This window comes from Mugil cephalus, chromosome 20 (genome assembly GCF_022458985.1).
Source record: "Mugil cephalus isolate CIBA_MC_2020 chromosome 20, CIBA_Mcephalus_1.1, whole genome shotgun sequence".
In the NCBI taxonomy this organism is placed as follows: domain Eukaryota; kingdom Metazoa; phylum Chordata; class Actinopteri; order Mugiliformes; family Mugilidae; genus Mugil; species Mugil cephalus.
In genome coordinates this window covers 4,520,874-4,546,233 of record NC_061789.1, presented here as the reverse complement: position 1 = coordinate 4,546,233, position 25,360 = coordinate 4,520,874, and the positions used below count along the sequence as shown (strand labels likewise).

Genomic DNA, 25,360 nt, shown 5'->3' with positions numbered 1-25,360 from the left:
TATGTAAATGATCAGTTATCTACTTAGATATGCGCTAATTTGCATACATTTCCAGAACAGAAATCTAGGTAACAGCTAAAGTGAGGTTTAACATCCTTGTTTTATTTTCTTAACGTATTAGATTTACAGGTATTTACAAAAGGGAATTTTGAATGTATCTTTTTATCACAAAATACTGTCAACTGTCCAAAAAAAAAAAAAAAAAAAAAAAAAAATGTAGTAAAATGTTCTATAAATCAGGCTCTGAATGATATATGATAAATCCCCTCTGTAAATACCTGCAGAATGTAGCCTGGAATAAATCTGGAAGGTTTGGTTTGTGTAAGTGTTACTGAAGTGGAGATTTCTGGCTCAGAGTAGCAGAAAAATGCATTTTGAGAAAAACAGCCTTTAATGTTTACATTGTAAAATCATGTCTATTTTTAATGGAAACCGCTATGAACCAAAACCAAATCTACTTAAATCCTTCAAAACATATCATATCATCATATATAATATCAAAATATCAGATTAAATTTACAATTATTTCACTCAAGCAGAAAACATGAATGATGATTCACTGCTGATCGTCTCCACTTTCGTCCCTTTTAACCAAAGACAATTTACGGCCGGATACTAGACGACTTTACTTGCTAATTGAGCTGTAATTTTTTTCTTAGAGAAGACTTCATGGCATTTTTAAATGTCCCTCGCAGGTAAACACAGACCGGCAAAATATCTGGTCACGTGACCCTTTTGAACCAATCACGGTGTCAGAAATCTTTCAGCTTTCATGATTTGTCACCAATAGAAAGGATATGACCATATTTGGACCAACAGACTTCTGCAGGATAAAAGGAGCTTCACAACGTTAGCTCATATGCCAGAATAGAGACGAGGGTACAGTAGAAAGCTAACTTTTAGCTAATTTAGGATAAACTAGAGGCGCAACACAGACAAAGTGTAGTGAAATAAACTCCTAAATGCATTTTGACCACTTTTTTTTTTAAACTAGTTTGATAGAAGACATGTTAATGAAGCAAAATAGCAAAAAAAAAATCTCAAAATTGATCAGCGGGTGGAAAAAACGCCTTAAGGGTTTTACATCAGGACTGCACCGCGAGCAAATGTGCGCTCGGTTTAAAACGGGAGCGGACGGTTCGCTTCCACTTCTCCCCCTTTGCAGCTGTAATGAGAAGGAACAGAGAGAGGAGCTTCAATGGTGGCCGCCGGCTTCGCTGTGTCACCGCGACTCATGTCTCTGCTGCTACAGCGACCTGTTGACACCAGAGGGTCAACAGACAAACTAGAGGATGACAGCGTGGGGACGAGGATGAGGCGGCGATAAGGGTGCATGAATCAAACAGGGACCGGCGCGTCCTCTGTCGATTTGTCACGGTTTCGCTTTGCCCTGCATGGAGATATATATATATACACTTATTATTCAACAGAACTGTGTTTATGCACAAAGTACCAAATGAATGAGCTGATTTTTTTTTTTTTTCTTTTTTTTTTGGGAACACAGTCCAAACCCAGATCCCAGACGGACACAGATAAAGCAGCAGCAGATTGCTTTATCCTATTAGGCAAGGCCTAGTAAATAGGCAGAGATCTAGCTAGCTCTCTGTTCTGGTGCAATCTCCAGCTGATCCTGTCACTGGCATCAGATCCGTTGGCAGTTTGTCTTTCGAGTCAGACACCCCAGCTTAGCATGCCCACCCGTCTATCTGTCTGCACACAGAGTTAATGCCAAAGCTGTATGGAAGCACAGTGCAATGTTTTCTTCTGCAGGCAGGCTCGATAATGAGGCCAGGGAAGAAAATGCAATTTGAAAGTCGATTTTTCTAATTTTCAAGGGTTATACTTACACACCTAAACCATGCATAAACACATCTGAGCTTACAATATTGTCTATCATGAGCAGATCCTGTTAAATAAACCCAGCGAGCAACATTTCTCCAGCGCACCGAAGTCTTTAAATAAAGCTTTTGTCGATTGATATGCGCGTGGTGACGACAATCAACCCACGACAAGGTTTCACGGCTGACAGCGAACTGCAGCCCGTTGAAGTGAAATCCATCAGGGACGTAAGGTCAGAGCAGAGCGACGATTGTCCTTGTGAGAAGTTAATTGTCTTAGAAGTTGCGCAAGTGTGGAATAATTTACAATGATGTGGTGAGTCAGTTTATAATTGAGGGACTTTTGAAGTCCATGGGATATGTCTTCCGCACATTTCTACAAAATACATAATTATTTATTATGTAAACAATAGCTTATTAATAAAAAATGACTGGATATCACTAAAACAACACATCACTTTCAGCTCAGTTGCCCATTACAAACACATTACACCTCTGAAGGAAGTGTGTTAAATCCAAATCACATGACCTTCTCCAAGGTTTGTTCTTTCTCCTCTTTATTAGTTATTTAATATAAGGTAGTGTGTGAGTCCAGTGTGGATTTATCACATGTGTTAAAACAATGTATTTATAAATAACTTTCTTTTTACTCAATTGTATATATAATATTTAGAAGAATCTTTCCATAAAAATGCCATGTGGCGATTGGTGACAGGTAGCCATGTTGATTCTAGGCCTGAAAACAGCCAAAATGTTAAACTATGATAAACTCAAAACGTCTCGCAATTATATATTGACCCTGGCATTTTTTTAATGAAATAATATTATGTGATGAGAGTCACCTCCACTCGGATGGATTTTCCAAGTTTGTGGGGGTTCAGGAGGTTTATTGCCCCAAGTGGATCAGGTGGTTTGGTCTATTGGTGACGGCGCTGTACTGAAATATGTCCTTTACCAGTCAAGCTACGTCACAATCAGCATCTGTTGTTATGAACAATGACTTTGCAGATCCAAGTGACTAAAATAGGGTTTCTTGGTAGCGTGTCCATGAGATAGAGTGAATAGTTCAGGGATCTGCAAGGAGCTCAGAGTAGAGCAACCTCAAAAGAGGCCAGTTCAGGTGGTTTAGGCGTCCGGTGAGGATGTCTCCCCTTACTAGGAACCGAAGGCTCTAGACTCTAGACCAGACCCTACAGAGTTATAGGCCTATTTGCTTTTTCTTGCGTCTGATTAATTCTTTGGTTTCTCCTTGTGTGTTCCCCCCTCTTTGGCTTCACCTGTGTCTCGTCAAACTCTCTGCCCATGTGTGTATATATATATATAGTTTTGTCCTTTGTCAAGTTGTCCAGGGAGTTACCCTACGTTGATTTAGCCCTGTTGAAGCAACCTCGTTGAAGTTACCTTGCTCAACGCTCCCCGAGTGTTTGTCGCACTTTTGTTTTTTGGATACCCTGCCTACCCTGCAGCGCTTTTTGTTCCAGATTTTCTAAGTACTTGTTTCCCCGTTCCTCCCTCCCTTTGTTTCACCACGCGGGCCCTACCTCCTCTACCACACAACACAACACTCACTGGCCAGGGAACGCTTTCAGATTCCTCACGAGGAACTACAAAGCACCGCCAGGAAGAGGGTAGTCTGGAATATCAATAGCCTGTTGCAACCGCAAACCAACTTTGGGTAAACGTATTTCAAGATCATCAAACCAAGTGCACATACTTCCTTCCATCGCTTCTTTACGTAACGTGTGCTGTTGGGTGAAAGCGTCTTACCTTGGCAGCCATGATCATGGAAGAGCCCCCGCGTACTCCAAGAATGGGGATATGGGTCTGGGCTGATATGAAGTCCAGGATCTGGGCTATGGCCTCCTGGTCTGTGTCGTCCCCGAACACCACGCCCTGCAGCCAGTGCTCAGTCATTAGATCACAGATGCTCTTGATGATGCTCTTAGGGTCGGTCTCGTTCATGGTCAGCACCTCCACGTTGGGCGCCATATGGAGGAAGTCCTCCTTCTCCCGCGCCCCGGCCAGGGCGACCTCGCTGGAGTTGCCCACCAGGACGACAGCGATGCTGAGGCCACGCATGTTGGGCAGGGACATGTGGTGTGGAGGGGGCTGAGGGATGGGAACGTAGTGGCCGCCGCCACCACCACCACCACCGCCGCCTCCCGGGCCTCCCCCGCCGCCCGGGCCTCCCCCGCCCTTCTCTCTCCGCGAATGGCAGGCCGGGGGCAGTTGGAGAAGGCAGAGCAGCAGGAGAAGGAGGGAGAGGCATAGAGAGGTGCTTGTGCGGTATTGGAACGACGGAGGCGGGGGCGGATGGAGGGTCCGCGCTCGATCTTGTTGCTCCCGAGCAACCAACGGGGCGGAGAAACAGGCCCCGGCACGGCCTCGAGGTGGGGATAGGCTGCGGCATCCGCAGGCAAGCATGGTGTAGGAGTGGGAGAGTGATACCTGGAAGAGACAAGAGGAAACAGAACGATGTGAAGATACAGAAAAGGGGAAAAAGGCAGAAAGATTTGCAAGGGAGATGGAGAGAGAGAAGGGAATAGAGGTTAGCATAACCACCATGCAACATTCATTGAATAAAAGTACATTGCAGAGAGGCTACGTGCGCCATATGAATCAGCGCGCATCAATGTCACGGAAACGGGGCACTGAAGGGAAGAGGAAGAAGAAGTAGAGGAGAAGGGAAATCTTGTGGAAAACGAGCCTTTAAACACACAAAGAGGGATGAGAGGAGAGGTCACACTTGACACATAAATTGTGCATAAACCTGCGCAGATACACAGCATAATGTCGTACGGTATAATCTCAGCCGCATCAATAATTCATGCGGCGTGTTCCCGAGCAGCGTTATGGTATATACTGTATTATGGAGGACATAAACTCTCCCTCCAGACGAGATGCCGCTTCCTTGACGGGGGAGGCGGGGGGGGAGGAAACACAACAGAGAAGCTCTCAGCTCTGACTGACCTGACAAACTGTCTGGAGCGGGATGAGTGGCACGGCAACCTGAGACACAGACAAAACTGACGAAACTGATTCGGCTGATTGACAGCGGAGGCGCTTGGAGCAACTTGCGAGACTTTGATATGGTACCCACTTCCCCCCACCTCCCTCCACCTCCTCCTCCCTCCCTCGACCCCTATTGGCCTAGTTTAGCGCAGTCGTTTTCCAGTCCTTCCACCGCCCTTCCACGTTCTAGTTGACCGTACCACCGTCTGACCCTCCACCCCCCTTCTCCTCCCTGCTTATTTATAGAGCTTTTCATGAAAAAGGGGGAGGAACGACCCAGGTGAGCCAGCGGAAAGGGGGTGGGGGGGTGTAGGTGCGCTACTACCCAGGATGGTGGCATATGTGGGGTGGCGGCAGCGGTGGTGTCTATCTAAGACATGACTGTCGCTACTAACAAGGCAGATGGAAGGTACAAAGAGGAACAACAACAACAACAAAAAAAATGCTAAAACAATATCCACCCCGGTGAGGCTGACAGCTAATAAGACAGGAAATGACAGAGGAGGAGGAGGAGGAGGAGGAGAAGGAGATTGAAGGAGGGATAAAGGGACGGCACGCCCGAGATGACAGAACAACTTCTTTAGTGTGTGGAGGAGGGGAGGAGGAGGAGGGGGGGGACTAATTGCTGGAGGTTCGTCAGCTCTAATTACAGGTCCCTGCGTTAATCGTCGACTGCACACCACTCGCCGGGAAGGATGGAGAAGTGGGAGGGAGGGAAGGAAGGAAGGAAGGGAGGGAGGAAAAAAAAACGGGAGACAAAGAGCGAGAAAGAGATAAAAGAAAGGAGAGAGGAGAGGAGGAAGGAAGATTAGAAAGAGGGATGGCGGAGGAAGCGAGGAGAGAGTTAGATGCCCTCTTTGAGTCTGGCCTTCTCTGGCAGCACTCTGTTTCCATGGCAACAATTAAAATAGGCCTACATGCGCGCACGTACAGTTGATGGACACGGAGATACACACACACACACACACACACACACACACACACACACACAAACACACACACACATATATATAAGTGTACACACACACACGCACAGAGTTTTGTAATAAGCATTGATCATGTGGATGCAGCAGCTCGGTCCAGAGCGGCGCTGCATCCTCACAGAGGGAAGCGTTTCACACACCAGTTCCTCCCACGCACAGCTTCAAGACCCCTGACTCGTTTTACATGTGAACACACACTCATTTCTTTATTTTATTTTTTTTCATGAAACTCATCGCACACACACACACACACACTCACATCTCCAGGGGCGTGGGTTATATTAGCCGAAGCACAGCGACAACTCCAGTGATCGTTCAGAAAGATGAGGCCATTACCAAGTCCCGTGTTGAGTTGAGTTCCAGCCGCGTCTCGTAAAAAGACGCGCAAACGCCGCGCGATAAACCGCAGAGAGAGGTTGTGACACTAAATTGACCCCGTTTCACCGTCGGCCAGCTCTCCATTAGCCACACCAGCGCACACAGAAGCTGCATCAGTTACACACGGGTGGACGGCAGATAGGATCCACCCTGCAGGTCCAAAACCATACTTTACTGATTTTTTAAATACGTTTTATTTGAAAGTTTGCTGAACGCATAAATATATTTAATATGCATTTAATAAAACTGCAAACGGATATTTTGAATGTGCCTCAAAGTCCATGGACCAGGCCACAAGTCATTTACTATATATTCATTTGAGGCTATTTGTGCAGGAATTTACATGCACATCTCCTCTTATCGTATCAATATATTTTCTTTAGTGTACTATTCGTATTTTGTTTGCCAGCGAACAACATTTTTTTTTCCAGTCTCTCTGTTGGGATTTAAGAAACCATTAAAGCATTTAAAGAAAGCAACTGGAGTTTTATTGAGAAGAATAGATGAATAGTCGTGCCAGTGTGTGGTCGTTAAAGAATCAAGTCAAGCTTGTTTTTCCCTCTATATAAGCGGCGAACTGTCTTCTCAATAAAACTCCAGAGTCCAGTTGCCTTTCTTAACCTCATTATATTAAAAAACGGCTATTTACGACAAAGTAAACTGAATGCTGTTCATGAACATTTTGGATGGTCTTAGTCTCTTTTCAAAGCCAAGACTCTGGAGTTTCACAAAACAACAAAAGTCAGAATCAGTCTAAGTGGTTTTGTTCTTGAGGAATCAAAGTTGGCACAGTTTAAAAAAAATAAGAAGTTGTTGAATTCTGTAATGACTTTTATCAATGAAAGCAGAGAAAATGCAGTGATTGGTTCAAAAACATACTGCTGTCCCATATACGACTCAGTGGAGTATTTAAGGACGACAGAACCTTCACCTTTCAAATCAAATTACTCGGGCAAATCATTTGTGAATGAAATGGCTTTGTTTGATCATACGACTATCACCTCATGGATATTCTCTTTCTCTGTATCGGTTTTGCCCCATAATGAAATCTGTATGTCATTTTAACAGACTCGCATCGTGATAACGGCAGGTTTTATCTCACTAACCTCACAGCCAACAATTGCACTCTATCATCAAAGTGTGGTCTGTGTGTGGACTCTAATGCACTCGTCTTTAAACACCAGAAAACATATCTAGACCATTTGTGTAGAAATCACAATAAACAGTGTCACGGTCTGCGCTAACAAGTCGCGGACCCCTCGCATGCTCAACAATATGATCTGACAAATACAGTTAACAATGTTTTTATTTATTCCTCATGTCTTGTTGCATTTAATAAAACAAGAAAGAATAAAATCTGAGCGGAAATAGCTTTAATATGTGTTCACCTTTTTGCAGAAAACCAGTATATTTCATTTCTATATGATTGCTGTCGACCGTCATGTTGTGCTGCAAATCATTCGCCACAAAGCCGTGATAAAAATAGGAATAAAATCTGTGCTTCACCACATACAGCACACAGTTTATAATCTGGAGAAGGTGTCTGCCTTATTTTATCGCAGCACAACTTTGATTTAAGGGACCAGACGACTGAATCTTGACTATTTTCCTGCAGTGTGTAACTCCACGTGATCAAATATTCATACTAATAGAGAATAATTAAGGAGAGAGCATTTCTTTTTCTATTCCAGTCCCTTCTGCCCATCTGTGACTGCCTCGGTCTCTGTCAGGAGGGGATCGGCCGATTAGGTAAGAACACGGCGTTTCAGGTAGTTACCCGCCCTAGCCAAACAAAAACAGCTACTAAGTGGACCCAAATGGACATTAAACGAGGTGATAGTAATTAATGAACTCCGAGGCTAACGCGGATCATGCGGTTGCGGAGGACAGCTGACGGAGCAGGAGATATGGGCCGTGACGGCTGTGTTACAGCCCTTTAATTGGATCCTCCCATATCCAGCTATAATTCACACAATTTTAAACCGGCGGGGAGTCAAAACACACGCGAGTATCAGAGGAAATGATGTGGTCCTCGCACGGAACGAACGTGCGACACAATCTGGAAAATTGCCTTCCCGGTCAATCATAACACCTGGATTTACAAGCGCACAAACCGGCAGCGCATTGTTGGGGTTCTGCGTTCAACACGTGCGACCGAACAGCACAACATATTCCGTTCTCACGTTAATAAATCTGGTTGATGCCGTTGATGAATTTACTTTGAAAGGTTGCGAACAGCGTCAGCGGCAGCTTGCTCTCCCCTTAATGCGTTTTTTTCAGAAGTGACATTTGTGCTTTTTGTTCCAGCGGAAGACTGCGAGAAAAATGGAACGCCGGCGCTCATCATTAGCTTTGATTCGAAATTAATTCAACGGGCAGACGGCGCGAGACAACGGCGAAGGCGGGAACATTTTTCAGGCGGCGGCGGCAGCAGTTGGAGAAGCTCCCGCCGCGCCTCGGGGAGGTGACCGGGCCGCGCTGCCGGTCGTCACGGCGCATACAGATGAGACTGGAGCTCGGCTGGACGCCGGGATTCAACCGCCGACACGTGGAGGAAGACGGAAGAAAAAACGCCGGTCCGATGTGTGAAGTCATTATGAAGTGCTGCGATAAATATTCATGTGGACTGTCTGCGCAGCCTGCTGTGGAGGTGGAAGGTGATGTGTGAGTGTGGGATTACGTGTTTCGGGCCGGTGTTGGCACATGATGTTCTGGTGCCGGCCCCCTCATCGAAGCGAGACCAGTCGGGCTTCGCGGTAGCTTGTTCGCTGAGGCTCCAGGATCAATCTACTAGGGATGTTTATCGTCATGGTTTTATCCAATACCGGTGCCAAAGCGGTACTTTTGAAACGATTGCTTCAGTAGTTTTGGATGACCGTAACTCAATTCAAAGTGAAGTTGAACACTGGGAAGTTGTGCTTTTGTCACAGTTTGAATTTTGCCCATTGGTGAGTTACGGTAATTCGAATATTGTATCATCTGAGGGCGAATGTTTAAGTCTTAAAGGGTTAAAAGGTGCCCGGACCAGTCCTTAAAGAATGGAACTGTGACTACGAAATAAATGAACCAATACAGAATAAAATTCACAACACACGGTCATAATTATTATAATTAAAACAGTGGCGTGGGGTCTGTCAGGCTTTCAAAGACGCTACATTTCTCAGCATTTAAAGAAAATGCCATGCGTCATCAGATGTTTAATCTAATTCCAGGTGTTACCTCCCTTGTTGCCCGGTCTGCATCTTCTGAAGTGAAGTCCAGTAAAACCTTTGACCACTTGGCGTTTTGAAGATTCACTTCCATCAATAGAGCTAACTAAAAGTTCAGTGGCACCAAAATGAAGCACCCAAATCTGTGTTCATTTTGGGTCTGGTTACTAACATTAGTATCAGCACTGGAGCCATTATGGTACCGAGTATTGGTACCAATCTCTAGAAGGAACCAGGAGCCAAAGTTGTGGTAGTTAGATGTTTAGGAAACTCTGAGTTTGTGTCATTTGTCATGGTGCCTGAAGTTACGATACATTATCAATAAAACAAAACTGGTTTCAACTTTTTTTCCCACTCCACTGATGCATCAACCAATCATTCATTCTAGGGTTATGTGTTTCCAGCTGGCGCTTTAGTTGATGACATTAACAAGTGTCACAAGCATCACGAGTGTCTGGAGACTCACTCGGGTCGTAGCTTTTGGCGCATTTGGCATCGTGTGAACGCACCGTTTAAGTTGATCCTATTTGTCGTCACGTGAAAAACCAATGTGACCTCTGTGTAGCATCGGCCAACTAAAAATTCAGTGGCACCAAACTTTTGCTTTTCGGTCTGGTTACAACTGTTAGCATCAGCACCGGTGCCATTATGGTAGCGAGTATCTTCTTTTCCTTACGCCTGTTCATTTCAGGGGTTGCTGCACAGAATCATCTGCTTCCATCTCGCCCTTATCTTCTGTATCCTCTTCTCTTAGAAGAACCACCTTCAAATCCTCCTTCACTACATCCTCAAACCTCAACCCAGCTTCTTAAACTTTATCTCCCAATCATCTCAGACAATCGCCCAGAGAAAACCTCAACGACCAATCTACGGACACCACGGTCTCCCCAACCGTCCCTCCTTCTCCTTCTGTCACTTCAACTTTGGTCGTTCCTCCCTTCCTTTCTTCCTCTGCTTTCATCTCCGAACAATGCTTCCACCCACCTCTCCTTCCCTCGCCCTCTTCTCATTACGTGGCAAGTGTCAGGTTTTTGTTGATGCCGTTATATTTGCATGAAAGCTGGAGGGCCGCGGCGACCGGCAGTTTCTCACATTTATTGCCTGGTTTGATATTTAAGAGGGCAGCAGAAGATGGCTGAGGAGAAAGGAGAAAAAAAAAAAAAAACAATCTCCCCGTATCTCTCAAACGTCCGTGTCGCATGTGTATCATCTTCGCCGATAAGTCATTCGTGCAGCGGAGGCTTCGTTCCCGTCATCACGAGCGGCTCACATGTCAGAGGCTGCGGTGGCGGTGGCAGTGGCGGCGGAATAAGTGCTTTGAAAAATTGCCTCTTACATCGAAACCCACGCACACTTGAGGCTACTTACGAGTGTAATGCTTCTGCCAGTGCTAGCTTGTGATTCCATTAGAAGACGTGAGCATATGAGGGGGAGACTTTACGCAACGGCTATATCCGAGTCGTTCGACTGATGGCGGCCGTGGTGGAGCCCCTCAAACCCTCCAAGTCTCCATTATAAGACTCCTCTTTCTGTTTCTTTTTTTTTAAATGTAAAAGCCGACTAAAATATTCCTCCCAGAATTAAGAAAGATGACATTTAGCTTAATTTCTGGTTGAAGAGAATGTCAACTCCAAGCCACGGATAATTAGACGTACAGATGTTAGTTATATATATCGAATAATTACGGCATGGGGAAAAGCGCCGGGGGGCTCAATCACCTCCTTTGGATAAGGTCTATGATTACGCCTCTGCACACTTTTTCGACTTTATTTATAAGTGGAGTGCGCAGTCGCCTCCTCCACCTGCTCGTCAGCATCTCGCGCGCTCTTGTTCCTCACCGAGGCATCACCAACAGCCCCTCCCCCGTCTAATGTTATTGTGTGGAGAAGATGGGATGGGATTAAAAAATGAGTCCCTCTCAAACACTCATCAATGCCATCCACAGGTTTATGCTTTTCCAATTCACGCTGGCAGGAGGAGGATAGAAGCTGCGTGCATCATCTAGTGGTTTAAAATTAGGTTTCCTTCTTTTTTTTTTTTTTTTTTAGGAACATGTCAGAATCAATTTGAGTGTTTTGTCTCTACAATATGCATTTGCTATCCGGGACTATGTTTAAATGTAGATGTAGTATAGTATGTACATAGTGTGTGTGTGTGTTTACATGACACACTGTAGTCATAGCCAGGGCCCCATGGAACATTAAAGAAAGTTAAATAAACTCGAAATAAATTAAGATAATCCTCTAAAATTAATGAAAACAGTAGATTTTTCTTAAAAAACTGCACATCTTGAAATGAGTAAATAAATGAATAGGAGCCCAGTGTGGAGCCTTCATGGAGCAAAGTCATTTATCAAGTCAAGACAACATGGCAAGAATTTAAAGTCTGTCCTGGGACATTGTGAACCTCAGATATTTTTCCTTTTAATCGGTTTTAGCTTAGTGAAAGCTCTCTCCCCACCAGCAACAGTCACTGGCAACGTACAAAATATGCATAAAGCAATGCAGACTTCTCCAAAAATGGTCACGGCGAAATGGTTGTGACGTTGAATCTCCTGGAGCGTAACAGAAAAGGAAGATGATGAAGATGTTCCTCCAGCTTTACTGACAATGCTGAATTGATTCAGTAGAAGAAGAAGATCAGGTGGTGTCCACGTTTTCAACGGTGGTGTCCAAATGTTTTATCAAACGCATTCTGTTAGAAACTCAAACACGCTCAGAACAAAACGGATTTACTCCAACTGAAGAGAAACGATCACTTCAAGTCGGTCTACCATAGGTCTACCATGAACCAAAACCACGTCCCCGTAGCAACAAAGCTTCTTCTGTTTTAGTGGCGTCAAAGCTGCCAAAAAGAAGAAGAAACATCTAATTCATGTGGCTTTACTCTGGAAAATGAAGTCAGTCAGACAGAAATGAGTAAATTGTGCCATGTGGATGTTTGGTGAGGGTAGTAGTTGATCATCAGTCAGTACCAACTTGATTCACCACCTCCACCACCAACAGAATCCACTGAGTACACTCAACAACACCAGCAACAGACACTAAACTCTGTGTCCAAAAGAAGAGAAAAGTTTCCTGGAGAGAAATATTCCAGAGAGGGTTAGGGAGTTGATGGCACTGGATGACCAGAACATTTCTGAAGTAGAGAACACAGGTTTTCTGGAGCCAAGGTACAAGCTCCCCTCTCCACAGTGCGTAAACACTGACTGAAATACTCACTGGACTGAATCCAAGTGACTCTAAGAGAATACAAGATAAGAAAAGACTTCAAGGATCTACAGGGGAGGACATTTTGTTTATTAAAGATCGGATCGGGACTCGGTTTCGGCTGAGCTCCAATCACAGGCCACAGTTCAGCGTGGCTGAAGATGCCAAGGGTGCATTTATGAGGCCATTACAAAATGTATCATGATTCTCTAAATTTACAGGAAAGCGTTTAGGAATGGACTTACTATGACAAGCTTACCGTGATCCATACTCACTGGCACTGAGCCCGAGCCTTAACGGACTGTAGATCAAACACTGGATGCAGTGTGAGGTGAGACTAAATCCCGCCGCTTTTCCTCCAATTACAAGACGTCGCGAAGAGGCCGTCCTTAATGAATCAACAAAATAAATTCCAGGTGGCTCGCGGCCAAACGTCCATGCGAGTCAAATGCAAATGCAAAGCCCGAGGACGGTTTTAAAGGATCGAGTCAACGATAAAGCAACTGGACGTTTACGAACTTGAACGCAGAGAGGCGCGCCACTTGAAATCTGAAGACCTCAGAGAGCTCTTGAAAACTTGACATCATGACACCACATATGTTAGTAACAGAACAGCAGACCTTACGTCTAGCCTCAAGACGCTTCAACCTGTCATTCCCTAAGAAACATCTGACCAACAACACCTCATCCAAAAAGATTTTAGAGGTTTTTATGTGTCAATTGTTCTAGGTGGGTGCTACATGTCTATGAAACATCCACACGAATTAATGCCAGGTCTAAAAGTGTCCTAGAAGAACATTGCGTCACAAGATGGTCCATGGTATTTACCATGTGTCACTAGTCATAATAATGTGGCTGATTGGTGCATGTTGAGATGCACATTTGACCTTATTTGAGTAACCACAACTTCCCAGTCCCCCAGCAGCTGTTTCTGCACAGGGAGCCCATACAAGCCGTCCAAGGATGCTCCCCCAGGGCCGAGCACAGCATGCGGGGGGGGGTGAAGCGCAGGCGGCACCGGGGCCCCCAGACTCCCTCGGCTAATTTACCGGACAGAGACAGTCACAACGCCAGGCGTTTTTCTCATCGTTTTGTGAAATGTGGCAGCTGTTGAACGGGTACAAGCGCCTGCAGCTGTTTGATGATGCGCCGGTTCCGCAGCTGAGGGAGTCAGACAGGAGGATAATGCACGATCAAGTCGCTCGCCCACACTCCTCCATCGAGCCACGGGTCACACCGGAGTGATAACAGTGTGCTCTAGTCTCAGGTGTGTGGTGGTGGTTTGCGTGCACATGTGTTTGTCCGGGTTCTGCGTCTTTGTCGGCACGCCTGACGCCGACCATCTTCCATCTACTATCAGGTGTTTATTTCTTGCATATCGAGTCTCCTACAGGCAAAAAAGACACTTAAATTCTTCAGACTGACAAATGTGTTTTGACAACACTCAGGCAGATAAGCACTCGGTCTCTGGGATCTCTCCCAGGGACACATTTCTATTTACACCTACTCCGCTGCGCAGAGGAGACGCTTAATCTTCTCCGTGATTTGTGGCGTCAGCGACAAAATCCCTTTCTCCACTGTTCCTTTCTCGACTTCTGCTTCCCTCCTGTCTGCACACGCTCGGACGCCGCGCAACAGCATTACAGCCCATGCGTTCCGCCCATGTGTCATTGAGAAAGACCTTTACGGGACTGTTTTTTTTTTGTTTTTTGTGACTACGCTGTCTGCCCAAAGGTACGGCCAGGGATAGGCAGAGCACGGCGTGCACCCCCGTGCCAATAAGAGCGTTGTAATCACTTTAAATGTGTTTTATTGTCAGCTTTCCACAGATTAGAGCCACAATAATCTGTCCTCCTCCATCCATCTCATTCCAAGCTGTTATTTTTGGCACCAGGATGGATTCTGCCTTTTTGGATTAGTAGGTGTGCAAGTGTTTTTCTTCCTCTTTTTCTTTATGCGTGGCCGTGCATACGGCGAGGCATCGACGCCGCTCCGCTCCGGATGTTGTGCCGGATCGTTTTTAAAGAGGACGCCGAGGCTGCGCGCTCAAAGTCCTCTTCAAGTGGAGATCAGCAGCAGCTCATGGGCATTTGTATGGTTTGGCTACATCAAAAAGCCAAAGCCTTGAAATATGCTTAAGCAAAGAACATGCCCTAATCCGCTCTAACACATCTGCCAATACAATGGCAAGAAGGTGCCTGGGCCGTAGAGGAAAGGTGTGCACATTTCATTCTCAACTTCGTGCAGAATGGGACAATTGGTCCATTTGAACGCCGCCGTCTCCCACTCATATTCTTTTATAGACCCGTCCAATTCACACCGCTCGGCTCGTAGATGAGCTGAACGCTGCTCAGTCTCGTCCTCGGGCTGAATATTGACTGATGACTTTCAATTCTGCTGCTAATTTTACTCATTTCAATTAATTCCAGGTATTCTTGCGCAGGACTGGCTATGATTAGTAGCTCTGCGAGAATTAGGGCGATTTTCTTGAGTTTTCACACACACTGACGGACAGACAGCGTTCATCTCCAGCCTCTTGTGTTTTTTTGTGTGTGTGTTTTTTTTTTTGCACGATCATCACAATTTTCTTGCAGACCTAAGGCTGCCTCCCTGTCTCTCTCTTTCTCTTGCAGCCTGATGTGCCGCTTGCCTCTCTGCTGCAGGATGATGATGAGACTCCCCACAGGGATAATGACATCTAAGAGCGTCTCTCCAACGGATGTCCCCCAGATTTAAATCCCACCCAACACTCAGCCTTAGAGGGGGAAAGACAGCAGCGTGTCGCGCCGACAGGGCAGCCTTGACAGTTCGAGATGCACGGAGAGGACGGTTAGTCAGGCCGGCCAGCTCACCGGCAGGAATGGAGGCAGGCAGGAGCAAACGCGGTACCACAGGTGAACAGTGAAGCAGGCATGGGTGGGTGGCTGCAGAGCAGAAACCGGTCCCTGCAAAAGCTAAGACAGCTTTTCAAATATGAGAACAGTGTGACAAGCTGCAGATATACTACACTGACGCTTTCTACTCCTGGATAAAAAGCAGCTTTTAAAAAATAACCTGAGACTAGTTTTTTCTTTTTTTTCTTAACTTGGCTACAATCCACAGCCAGGTCTGCACGAGGGGACGGATGCAGACCTTTGCAGCCGGTGGAGATTTAATGTCTTGCTCAAGGACATGTCCTCAGGTCAACCGCCACACTTCCCGCTCCTGCAAACCTGCAGCTCTCGCCTCAGAACGCACATCCCAAACCAATATCTGTCACTTATAAATGTTCATGCATGCAAATCTAACCAAACGGCGGCACATGTGTACATGGTGATCTGACTCCAGATCGGGTCAGGAGACCTCCGGAGGCCTCCGCGTCTCCACCACCGTCGCCATGGCTACCCCGGAGGACTCCATTTGCAGCGGCGCAGTCAGCAGGGTGAATCGCTCCAGTGCCTTCAATTAGCGACCCATTATCATTCATGAGATTGTTTGCGCGAAGCTGTAAGACTGAATTCCAGTTAGTGCTCCCCTCGCGGTGCTCGCCAGCTTGATATGATGTTAAGGGAAGCGGAGGTGGCAGCCGGTCCGCGGCGCCGCGTTTCCAGCTCCTCCGCTTTCGCCTCGTTGGACTCGTTTCTGCTCCGTTGGGGTGGGGGTGGAGTGGGGGGAGTGGGGGGGGGTGGGCTCAGTTGATGTCAGTTGCAGTTGCAAGACATGCGAAATGGCATAAATTAAAAATAGGGGCCCCTTGAATGAGATGTGTCGTTACTTTTTAACTGTTTTTGTGCATAAATGCATTTATAGACGTCGTTTTGATTTATTTTATTTGACAGAGGAGCCTGAGCTTCTTAGTGTCTTTGTAAGTGGATGAAAGAGCTATTTTTTTTTGTTTTTTAATCATTTAACGCAGAGGTCTTCAACGTTTTTAAGGCCAAGGACCCCCAAAGTGTTGAAGAGATTACGTTGTAACCCCCTCCCTACTACATATGTTCTATATTAAACTCATACATTATACATTATTCTTAACATTTATTTCAAACAACAGTAAAGTGGCTGTGCAACTGGCGCAAACAATAGGCTCGCGGCCAGAGAACCTGACAGTCAATGTGTAATATGCGGCCTCGTGATTGGCTCAGCAGCGAAAGGGGCGGGGCCTGCTGCGTACAGGAGGCTTAGATTGACAGGTCTCAGTATCGCTCTGTATGAAACTTTAAATACATTTAAAACTGTGGTCGGAAACTTAACAAAAATACACAGATATATATAAAAAAAATGTCTAATCAACCAAATATTTTACGACCCCCCCCCCCGCAGTACTTTGGCGGACCCCCTGTTGAAGACTTACGATTTAATGCTTTCACTTCTCATGCAGCGTGACCAGCAGATGAAATCTTAATGCCTCAAACTGCTTTCTCCATTTCCACCCACCGACAGCGTTACTTGCTGTGACACAATTAAAGGAGTGGCAGTGTGTGGTAAACACGGCCCACTGGCCTAGTAGCTTCAGTGGTGCTTCAGTCCTATGGGCTTCATCTTCTTCTTCTTCTTTTTGTGTGTGTGTGTGTAATGGTGTTGACCCCAGCGGCGGCAGACCCTCCATACAGAGTTATTATATTTATGCAACCGCTAAGCTCTTCCGACTTATTTCACAACGCCGCCAGCTCTACGTGAGCGGCCGAGGTTCCGCCGCGGTCGACTCTCACTTTCCGACAGAAAACTGAGCAGCAGCGAAAAGAGGCGCAAGAGAAGAAGAAGAAGAAGAAGAGTCCCGTATATTTTATTCAGAGTACGATTCATAATCAGGCCCCGGCTGATTCACAGTTTTAATTAAAAAGTGGCCTCATACCGCTGGTGGTAACATCTTGATTTATGAACGCCCGACCACAGGCTCCCCGTCCGCCGGGGGAAGAGTGAGTTCACCGAGGAGGCTGGGGAGAGGAGCAGAGGGGGTGCTAACGCTCAAGAGGAAGGGAAGTGTCTCATTTCTCACAGCAAGGTGGTTGGCACAGTGGGGATATAACTCAGTGTGTCGGAGTGTGTGTGTGCATGACAAGCATATGTGCAGGTCTGTGTGTGTATATGAGCCTGACCCAGATATCGACTTCACAGATATTATCGACAGATTTCGAGATCAACTTGGCGGCTTGAAGGTTATTTTTTTAAGAATCCCTTCGCAGGTTCTCACTGCATTTGAAACAGAGGCAGCTAAAAACTATTTTCAGTCCAGCTCCAGTCTGCACGTATACAAGGCACCTGCCTAAAAATGTAAGCACGCATCATGGCGACGCAGATCGCAAGAGCCTGTGATTGGTCCGCTTGGAAGTAGCATGTTTGAAAGATTGACTGATGAGGTTCGGAGCACACAAACATTTGTATGAGTCGTCTTCCACGAAATATCGGCAACTTTTAGGCGAAAGTTTCAGTAGCATTGTTAAAAGTGAAGCAAAAAATAACCCGACAAAAAACTGTGATGATCGATACTGAAATAACGATACTTCTGATACCAGGACTTTATGCTCAAAAATCAATCCTCAAATCAAAATATTGATACTTTAGATACTTCAGTCATTGGAGGTAATGTAGTAACACAGTGAAAAGTAACTAAACTACTGAGTTGTGGCAACACAACAAACCTTGAGAAACACCTCAGGTTAAACCTTTTTTTTTAGTGTTTTAATGATCAGGTTTTTCTGTTGTTGTATTAGCTATATATTAAATGAGGCCACTGCCTCAATATACTTCTTTTTATAGTTTATAATAAATAAATAAATTACTCGGTTGTCTTGTATTCTTTATGAAGCTATGCTTTTTTTTCGGTTCACCAGACACATTAGGGTGTATTTACACTAAGTATCGTTATCGGGTCGGTATCGCCGATACCAGCCTGAATTTTACTCAGTACCGAATCGGATTGGAAATCGCTGGTATCGAACATCACCAGTAAAAAACGTTTGAGTGGTGTTTTTACAGAGGGAGCCAGACTGACACACGTATAAATATCTCCCACTGCCGCAGGCTACGTACGCAGGTTACGCTGACGATGTCCCACAGAGGTATAAACCAAAGTTCTCAATGCTTCTGTCTCTGACCTCTGATATGCTATAAAAAAAAAAAAAAATCAAAGGAAAGGACACGAAAAGGGCAACATCAGTTGGAAAAAAAAAGAAAAAATATAGATAGATTATAGTATAGATATTGGCTGAGGAATTAAAAGCCTCTTGGAAAACAGCCAGCGCTGCAAATTCAACCGGGGCTGATGGAATTTGCTTTGGCCTGACAGTAATGATACGTTTATGTCAGGCCCCTCCGTTTAAATCACCGCCTTAACAGAATCCCCTTGATATGGACAGATTTTAATTAAAAGAAACGGGTAGAAGAGAGAGGGATGGAAAAATGATGGGGGAGAGGAGAGTAAAGATGTCGAGAGTGAGACAAATCGAATGTAACCGACTTCTCTTACTCCTGCTTTTATTTTCAGCCGCTCACAACAGCGTCCTAGGATTTGTTTTTGTTTTTTGATTTTTTTTTTGCATCCTTCCGCGCCCTCCCATTCTTCGTCACTCTCGCTGATTGATTTTTTTCTTTCTTTTTTTTTTTTTTTTTAAAGGTCTGGCTCAATCTCGGTCGTGACAACACGAAACCGCTGACACAAACACAAACATGCGCCGACGTGCACGCTGACCCCCGAGAGAGGCCTGCGTCAATTTGAATTATGTGCACACATACTACGAAATGATCCCTTTATGTGTGTGAGGTGCACAGGCGCTCAGCGGTAAGTAATGAACATGCATCAGCTCTCCAATTCAACCATTCAAGCGTGTCTTCACATGGACAACATATATATTTATAGATATAGATATACATTTTCATCTGCTTATCTGAAGCCAGGTCACAGTGGCAACTCGCTAATCCTAGTCCTCATGAGGATTCCTTAGGTGTTCACAGGCCTGTTCACATAAATTCTACATTATGTTGAGCAAGGGGTGGGCGATACTGGGGATTTTGATATCGACCCGATACCAAGGACATACAAAGCTAATATGGCCGATACCAGTACCAATACCGATAATGATGCCAATACTTGTACTTGAAACATCATCAAACATCATCATCAACATTGAATAACTTCCTAATTTTAAAGTAAGTTGATTATGACAAAATACAGGTCAAATATTTAGGCAAATTATTAACTAACTAATTACAATACAAAACTATTTAAGTATAGCTTTTAATTTAAATTTAGTAATTTAGTATAAAACTTCAATTTTACTAAAATAAGTAAACAAAAGCAATAGTGTAATAATGAATACAAAAATTGCTCAGAGAGGGTCTACATCCCATGTAATTGTCTTCTCTTCCGTGTACCGACAAATTTCAATAACGGCATCAGTATCAGCTATGTGATGCTGCTGTGATGCAAGGATTTGAGTATCAAACTCTGCCCATATCCACCTTTTGCTGCAGGTGGATATGGAGGAGCTCTTCACGTGCAAAGACTTGGAGAGAAGGTGCAAGAACTCTGTGAAGAGTAATTTTTTTGGACGTATAGAAGAGAAACTGTAACAATTTCAACCTCGGTAGGATAGTTCTGATGGCGATACTAGCCTTGGTATCGATACTATCGATCAATAGGTAGAATCAAAACCTCCAGTTCAGATTGCGTTTATAAAAGCTGTAGTGCAGAACATTGGCAACTAAATGACAACTGGATACGTTCAAGACATACAAGTTTACACAATGCTGATTAAACTAGTTCTAAATCTAGGGTGGAGTGTCAGTAGTGTTGCGTTTTATTTTTAGTCATTTGTAAATATTGCCCATATGCACATAAAAATATGTATCATATTGTATCACACTATTTATTCTCCATGCATACATGTACTTACTGCTTATTGTGCTTCTGTTTAGATGCTACACTGCATTTTGTTGCTCTGTACCCGTACACATGTAACTGTACAATAATTGAGCATAATACAGCAGCAAGGAGAAAAGGTTACTCATGTAACTCGGGTTCTATGAATTCTTATAGGGAGTGTCCCAAAAAAGGTTTCTGATGCCCCACATAAAAAAGAAACTGAGTTCAGACTAAATGAGAAAATGATAGCTACAGCGAGGGCAAATGTGTATACTACCGTAAAAGGAAGAGGAACGATTTGCACTATAGCTTTGACACGACTGTGTCAAAACATACCGAGCCTCATGAACAGGAAGCGTTGAGCCATATTTTCCCATTTTTAGGAATAAATGATACATAAAGACTAGAGAATATATGAAGGGAAAAAATGCACTGTCAGCCTGAGGGCTTATTCTTCATGGTATCAGATACTTGGCCAGCAGTTATAGATTATAACTATCATCTTATTGTTATTAGCATGAGTGAAGAGGGAAAAATGAATGTCAAATATAGTCACTTCAAGCATTTGCCATGATATTTTTACACCGTGCTAGGGTGGAACCTGTCAGTTATTACTGCACCACCATAACTGCAACCACTATAATATTTATGACTAAAGCTGCATCACATAATATTTAGAGCCTTGGAGGGAGTTATAGTGACGATATATGAGTCAAGGAGAAGAAACAGCTTGAATCTTGTGTTCAGTGCTCAGATTGCAGTATTAATATAGATGCTAGATGTCCTATAGACCCACAGTGATAGCCTGGGACACTTTAGAGCTGATGGCCTCAATACTCTCCACTGATTCTTATGATGGTATAAGGTTAATGGAGCTTCTCGGTGACGCAGCACCAGCCAAGAGCATGGTGCAGAAGTTACTGATGTAACCTGGGTTCTGTGAATTATTCTAGTAAGCGTCCAAAAAAAAAAAGGTGATTTCTGACACACAACATAAAGAAAGAGTTGAGAGGAAAGATTAGAGTCTAAACAATAAATATAATCAACAGTGATTCCCCTCGTTGTGGCTTTTCCTCAGTGGAGAGCTCTCAAAGAAAAGACTGTAGTCTCTCACTGCCAAAAGGGCCACTATAGTGTGGTTCAGTCACTTGGTCTGCGGGTAATGATAATTTGTGACAGATATTATGATTACAGTGGACTTATAAATGAAATAAAATTAACTATTATCCTGGTGTCAAAACAGAGTTCATCCTTTTTTACCTATAAAGTGTCACTTAATGCACTTTCCCATAGATTAAGGAAGCCAGTTGTCACTACAACCACTAAAATATCATGACCAAAGCTGCATCACATAATATTAATAATAGATAAAGCCTTAGAAGGAGTAACAATGTATGAGACGCTGTGAGAAGAAACCGTTTGAATTTTGCGTTAAGTTGTGCTAAATTTCGACTATTAATATGAATGGTAGATGCTCTATAGACCTCCAGTGCTAACCCGGGACACTTTTGAACTGATTGCCTCTATACCCTCCACTGATTCTCATAATGCCATAAGGTTAATGGAGCATCTCGGTGGTGGAGCAGATAGGAGCATATTTGAGAAGAGGAACCCGGGTTCTATGAATTCTCTAGGATGGTTCCAAGAAAAGAAGAGAAACCGCTTGAACGTTGCGTTAAATGCTTAGTTTTGACTATTAATATGGATGCTAGATGGCATATATAGACCTACAGTGCTAACCTGGGACACTTTATAAGTGATTGCCTCTATACCGTCCACTGATTCTCATAATACCATAAGGTTAATGGAGCATCTGGTGATGCAGAGGCGAGAAAGTTACTAATGTAACTCGAGTTCTATGAATTCTCAACGATACAGCCAAGAAAACAAAAGAAACAGCTTAAATTTTGTGTTAAATGCTTAGTTTGGGATATTAATATGGATGCTAGATGCACTACACACCTCCAGTGCTAACCTGGGACACTTTATAACCGATTGCCTCCATACCCTCCACTGATTCTCATAATACCATAAGTCTAATGGAGCATCTCGGTGACACAGCAGCGAGAAAGTTACTAATGTAACTTGGGTTCTATGAATTCTATAAGATAGATCAAAGAAAAGAAGAGAAACCGCATGAATATTGTGTTAAATGCTTAGTTTTTTTACTATTAATATGAATGCTAGATGCTCTATAGACCTCCAGTGCTAACCTGGGACACTTTAGAAGTGATTGCCTCTATACCATCCACTGATTCTCATAATGCCATACGGTTAATGGAGCATTTAGGTAGCGCATCAGCTAGGAGCATATTGGAGAAGAGAAAGTTACTAATGTAACTTGGGTTCTATGAATTCGATAAGATAGATCAAAGAAAAGAGGAGAAACCACTTGAATGTTGTGTTAAATGCTTAGTTTTGAGTAGTAATATGGGTGCTAGATGCTCAACAGACCTCCGGTGCTAACCTGGACACTTTAGAGCTGATTACTTTTATACCGTCCACTGATTCCCATTATGGCATAAGGTTAATGGAGCATCTCTGTGACACAGCAGCTCACCATGTACATCGTGTATTTGCAAAATCTGCACAACGTCTCTATGCATCTATAACTCTTATAAGTAGGCACATTTTAAGAGAGAAATTAGTCCTTTGTTTGGTAAAAATCAACTTCAAGATGTTGGCAAGCTTAGAAAGCCTCTTTCACGCACACACTCACATCCCTAATGAGGGTGCCAACAAGGTCTGGCAGTGTGAGACTGTTTTAATTGTCTCATCTTTCGAGGTGGCACATTCTTGGGCCGAGGCTTGATTTCACACCCGATCCACCTCTAGCGCTGCTGTTATTTACACCCAACACAAATAGACGAGCACCTAATCCCCCACTAAGGCTTTTCATGTACCCTGCCTCTTTAGCCTCTCACCCTCCCCTCACTGTCCCATCACCCAACCCAACAGCCAATCTGTGCTCATGGCAAATTAATTGGCAAGCTGTTGTCGTGCATTTACAAACCGCATTAGGAACAAGCGAGCGCTGATCTCGTTAGTCTGTTTGTGAACAAGATCATAATGTGAATGTGTTTTTTTTTTTTTTTTTAATTAGAAAACAATTGGCGACCGGCAACAAGGACCTCTGAGCGCTTTAAAGGTCGAGCTAGAAAGATGATTCAGATCGATAGGCGGAGCAGCAGAAGAAGAAAAGCAAGTTTAACGGCAATAATAATTTCGAAGCAATCGATGACATAGATATAAAGAAAAATGCAAAGCAACGTTTTCCCCTCAACCTGAATTGTGGCAGCTCCTGCAGCACCACCAACCGAAAATGAGACCAGTCATCAAAAGTATGCATGAGCATCTCAGAAGGAAACATCCTGAGCTTCTCCAACCGCAAACCTTTTATTGTTTGCATCCTATCTTTTAAAATAAAATAACTCAAAGCTCTCGACCATGAATGCCGACGCTGCATTTCAGTGCATTTGCAGGAAGTGTAAGGAGTTTATTTATGTGCATGTAGACCCATATAACTAAACAAATGAGTCTGCTGCAGTTGTATAAATAATACAAGTGTGTTTCTGATTACAATCAGCACTCGCTATTTAAATGGGATCGTACTCAACTAAATATATGGTAATTAAAAGCAGAATACAGTAAACATCTTCCCGAATTAGGTCAACATTGTATACATTTGAAGTTTCGTGACAGCGTCGTTGAAATGCACAGATCAGCCACAACATTATGACCACTGAAAACCACTGTTTAGGAACAACTAAAAAAACACAAGGTGTGTGAAGCAGAAAAAGCTGCAACACACGTAAAACGTAATGTCCCCATTTGAGGACGATGGGTCTCAGGAGGTTAAATTGTACCACTCTGTCATAATCCATGTCATAATGTCCAGATTTGACTTCCAGAATGTTTTTTTGGTGCAAACTTCTTGTCAAATCATCAGAAAAAATACTTTGACTTGTGTTTTGTTGTAATAATTATCCTCTTCGTGTTTAATTTTGTGCCATATTTTCGCCTGTTTCCATATAAACAGTATATATACAACGATCAGCCACATTGAAAATCCTGTGAAAATTCAGTGCTCTGCTGGGAAACTTTTGGACCTGGCATTTAATCATGTGCATGTTATTTAGCCATGTGGCACCCACCTAGACCACACCAGGCGCCCCCCACCCCATAGCAATGACCCAGCAAGGTGCAGCAAACAAAAACGATTTAGGAACAACTTAAAAAAAAAAACATGAAGAGCATCTTAAGGTGACCTGACCTGGCCTCCATAGAGGACCCTCCCCTCAACACACAGGAACCAAAGACCCCCCACTAACAACATCCTGTTACCAGACACCACAGGACACCCTCAGATGTTCTTTCTCTGATGAGTCACAACTGTTTTGGAGACCTACACAATATTAGGAAGGTGGTCATAATCTTATGCCTGATCGGTGTATGCTCCGATGGTAACTTAACCAAAGGATTAATGGAGGACGACACATAATTTAATGTTTCCTTTCTCATACATATAAGAAGGATACAGTGAAAGTATGTGAAATGTATCCATAATTGATATTAATAGAGGTTTACGGAAAGTTTAAGGTCACTGCTTAGCTGCCAGCCCTGAAACTTCACCGCTCTGGCTCACCTCCACTGCTCCTGTAGCATAATTTTTCAGTCGCAGCTGTTTGGAGTGAAAATGCTCTATAAACCCAGTGTGCACTACCTGCCCCGGCGCCTAATACTAGACAGGCACAGTCTGAGGCGAGCCACCGACCACAGAGGAGCATTTAGCTGCCAGAAAGTGAAATATTTCACCCCAGAAGGAGGTGGAGACCAAAACCGAGGTACAAGAGAGAGTAAAAATTATTTCCATTTCTGTTGAAGGTTGAAC

At 44.0% G+C, this 25,360-nt stretch overlaps 1 protein-coding gene across 4 annotated transcripts in view; it reads right to left on the bottom strand.

Moving 5' to 3' along the window:
* Positions 1–25,360, bottom strand: part of LOC124997846 (glutamate receptor ionotropic, NMDA 2B) — a 143,261-nt gene that overhangs the window by 101,460 nt on the left and 16,441 nt on the right. For all 4 annotated transcript variants that reach the window (XM_047571856.1, XM_047571854.1, XM_047571857.1 and 1 more), the window contains one exon: positions 3,606–4,286. In XM_047571856.1, coding sequence (XP_047427812.1) covers positions 3,606–4,286 — 681 coding nt within the window. The remainder of the gene's footprint in view (positions 1–3,605; positions 4,287–25,360) is intronic.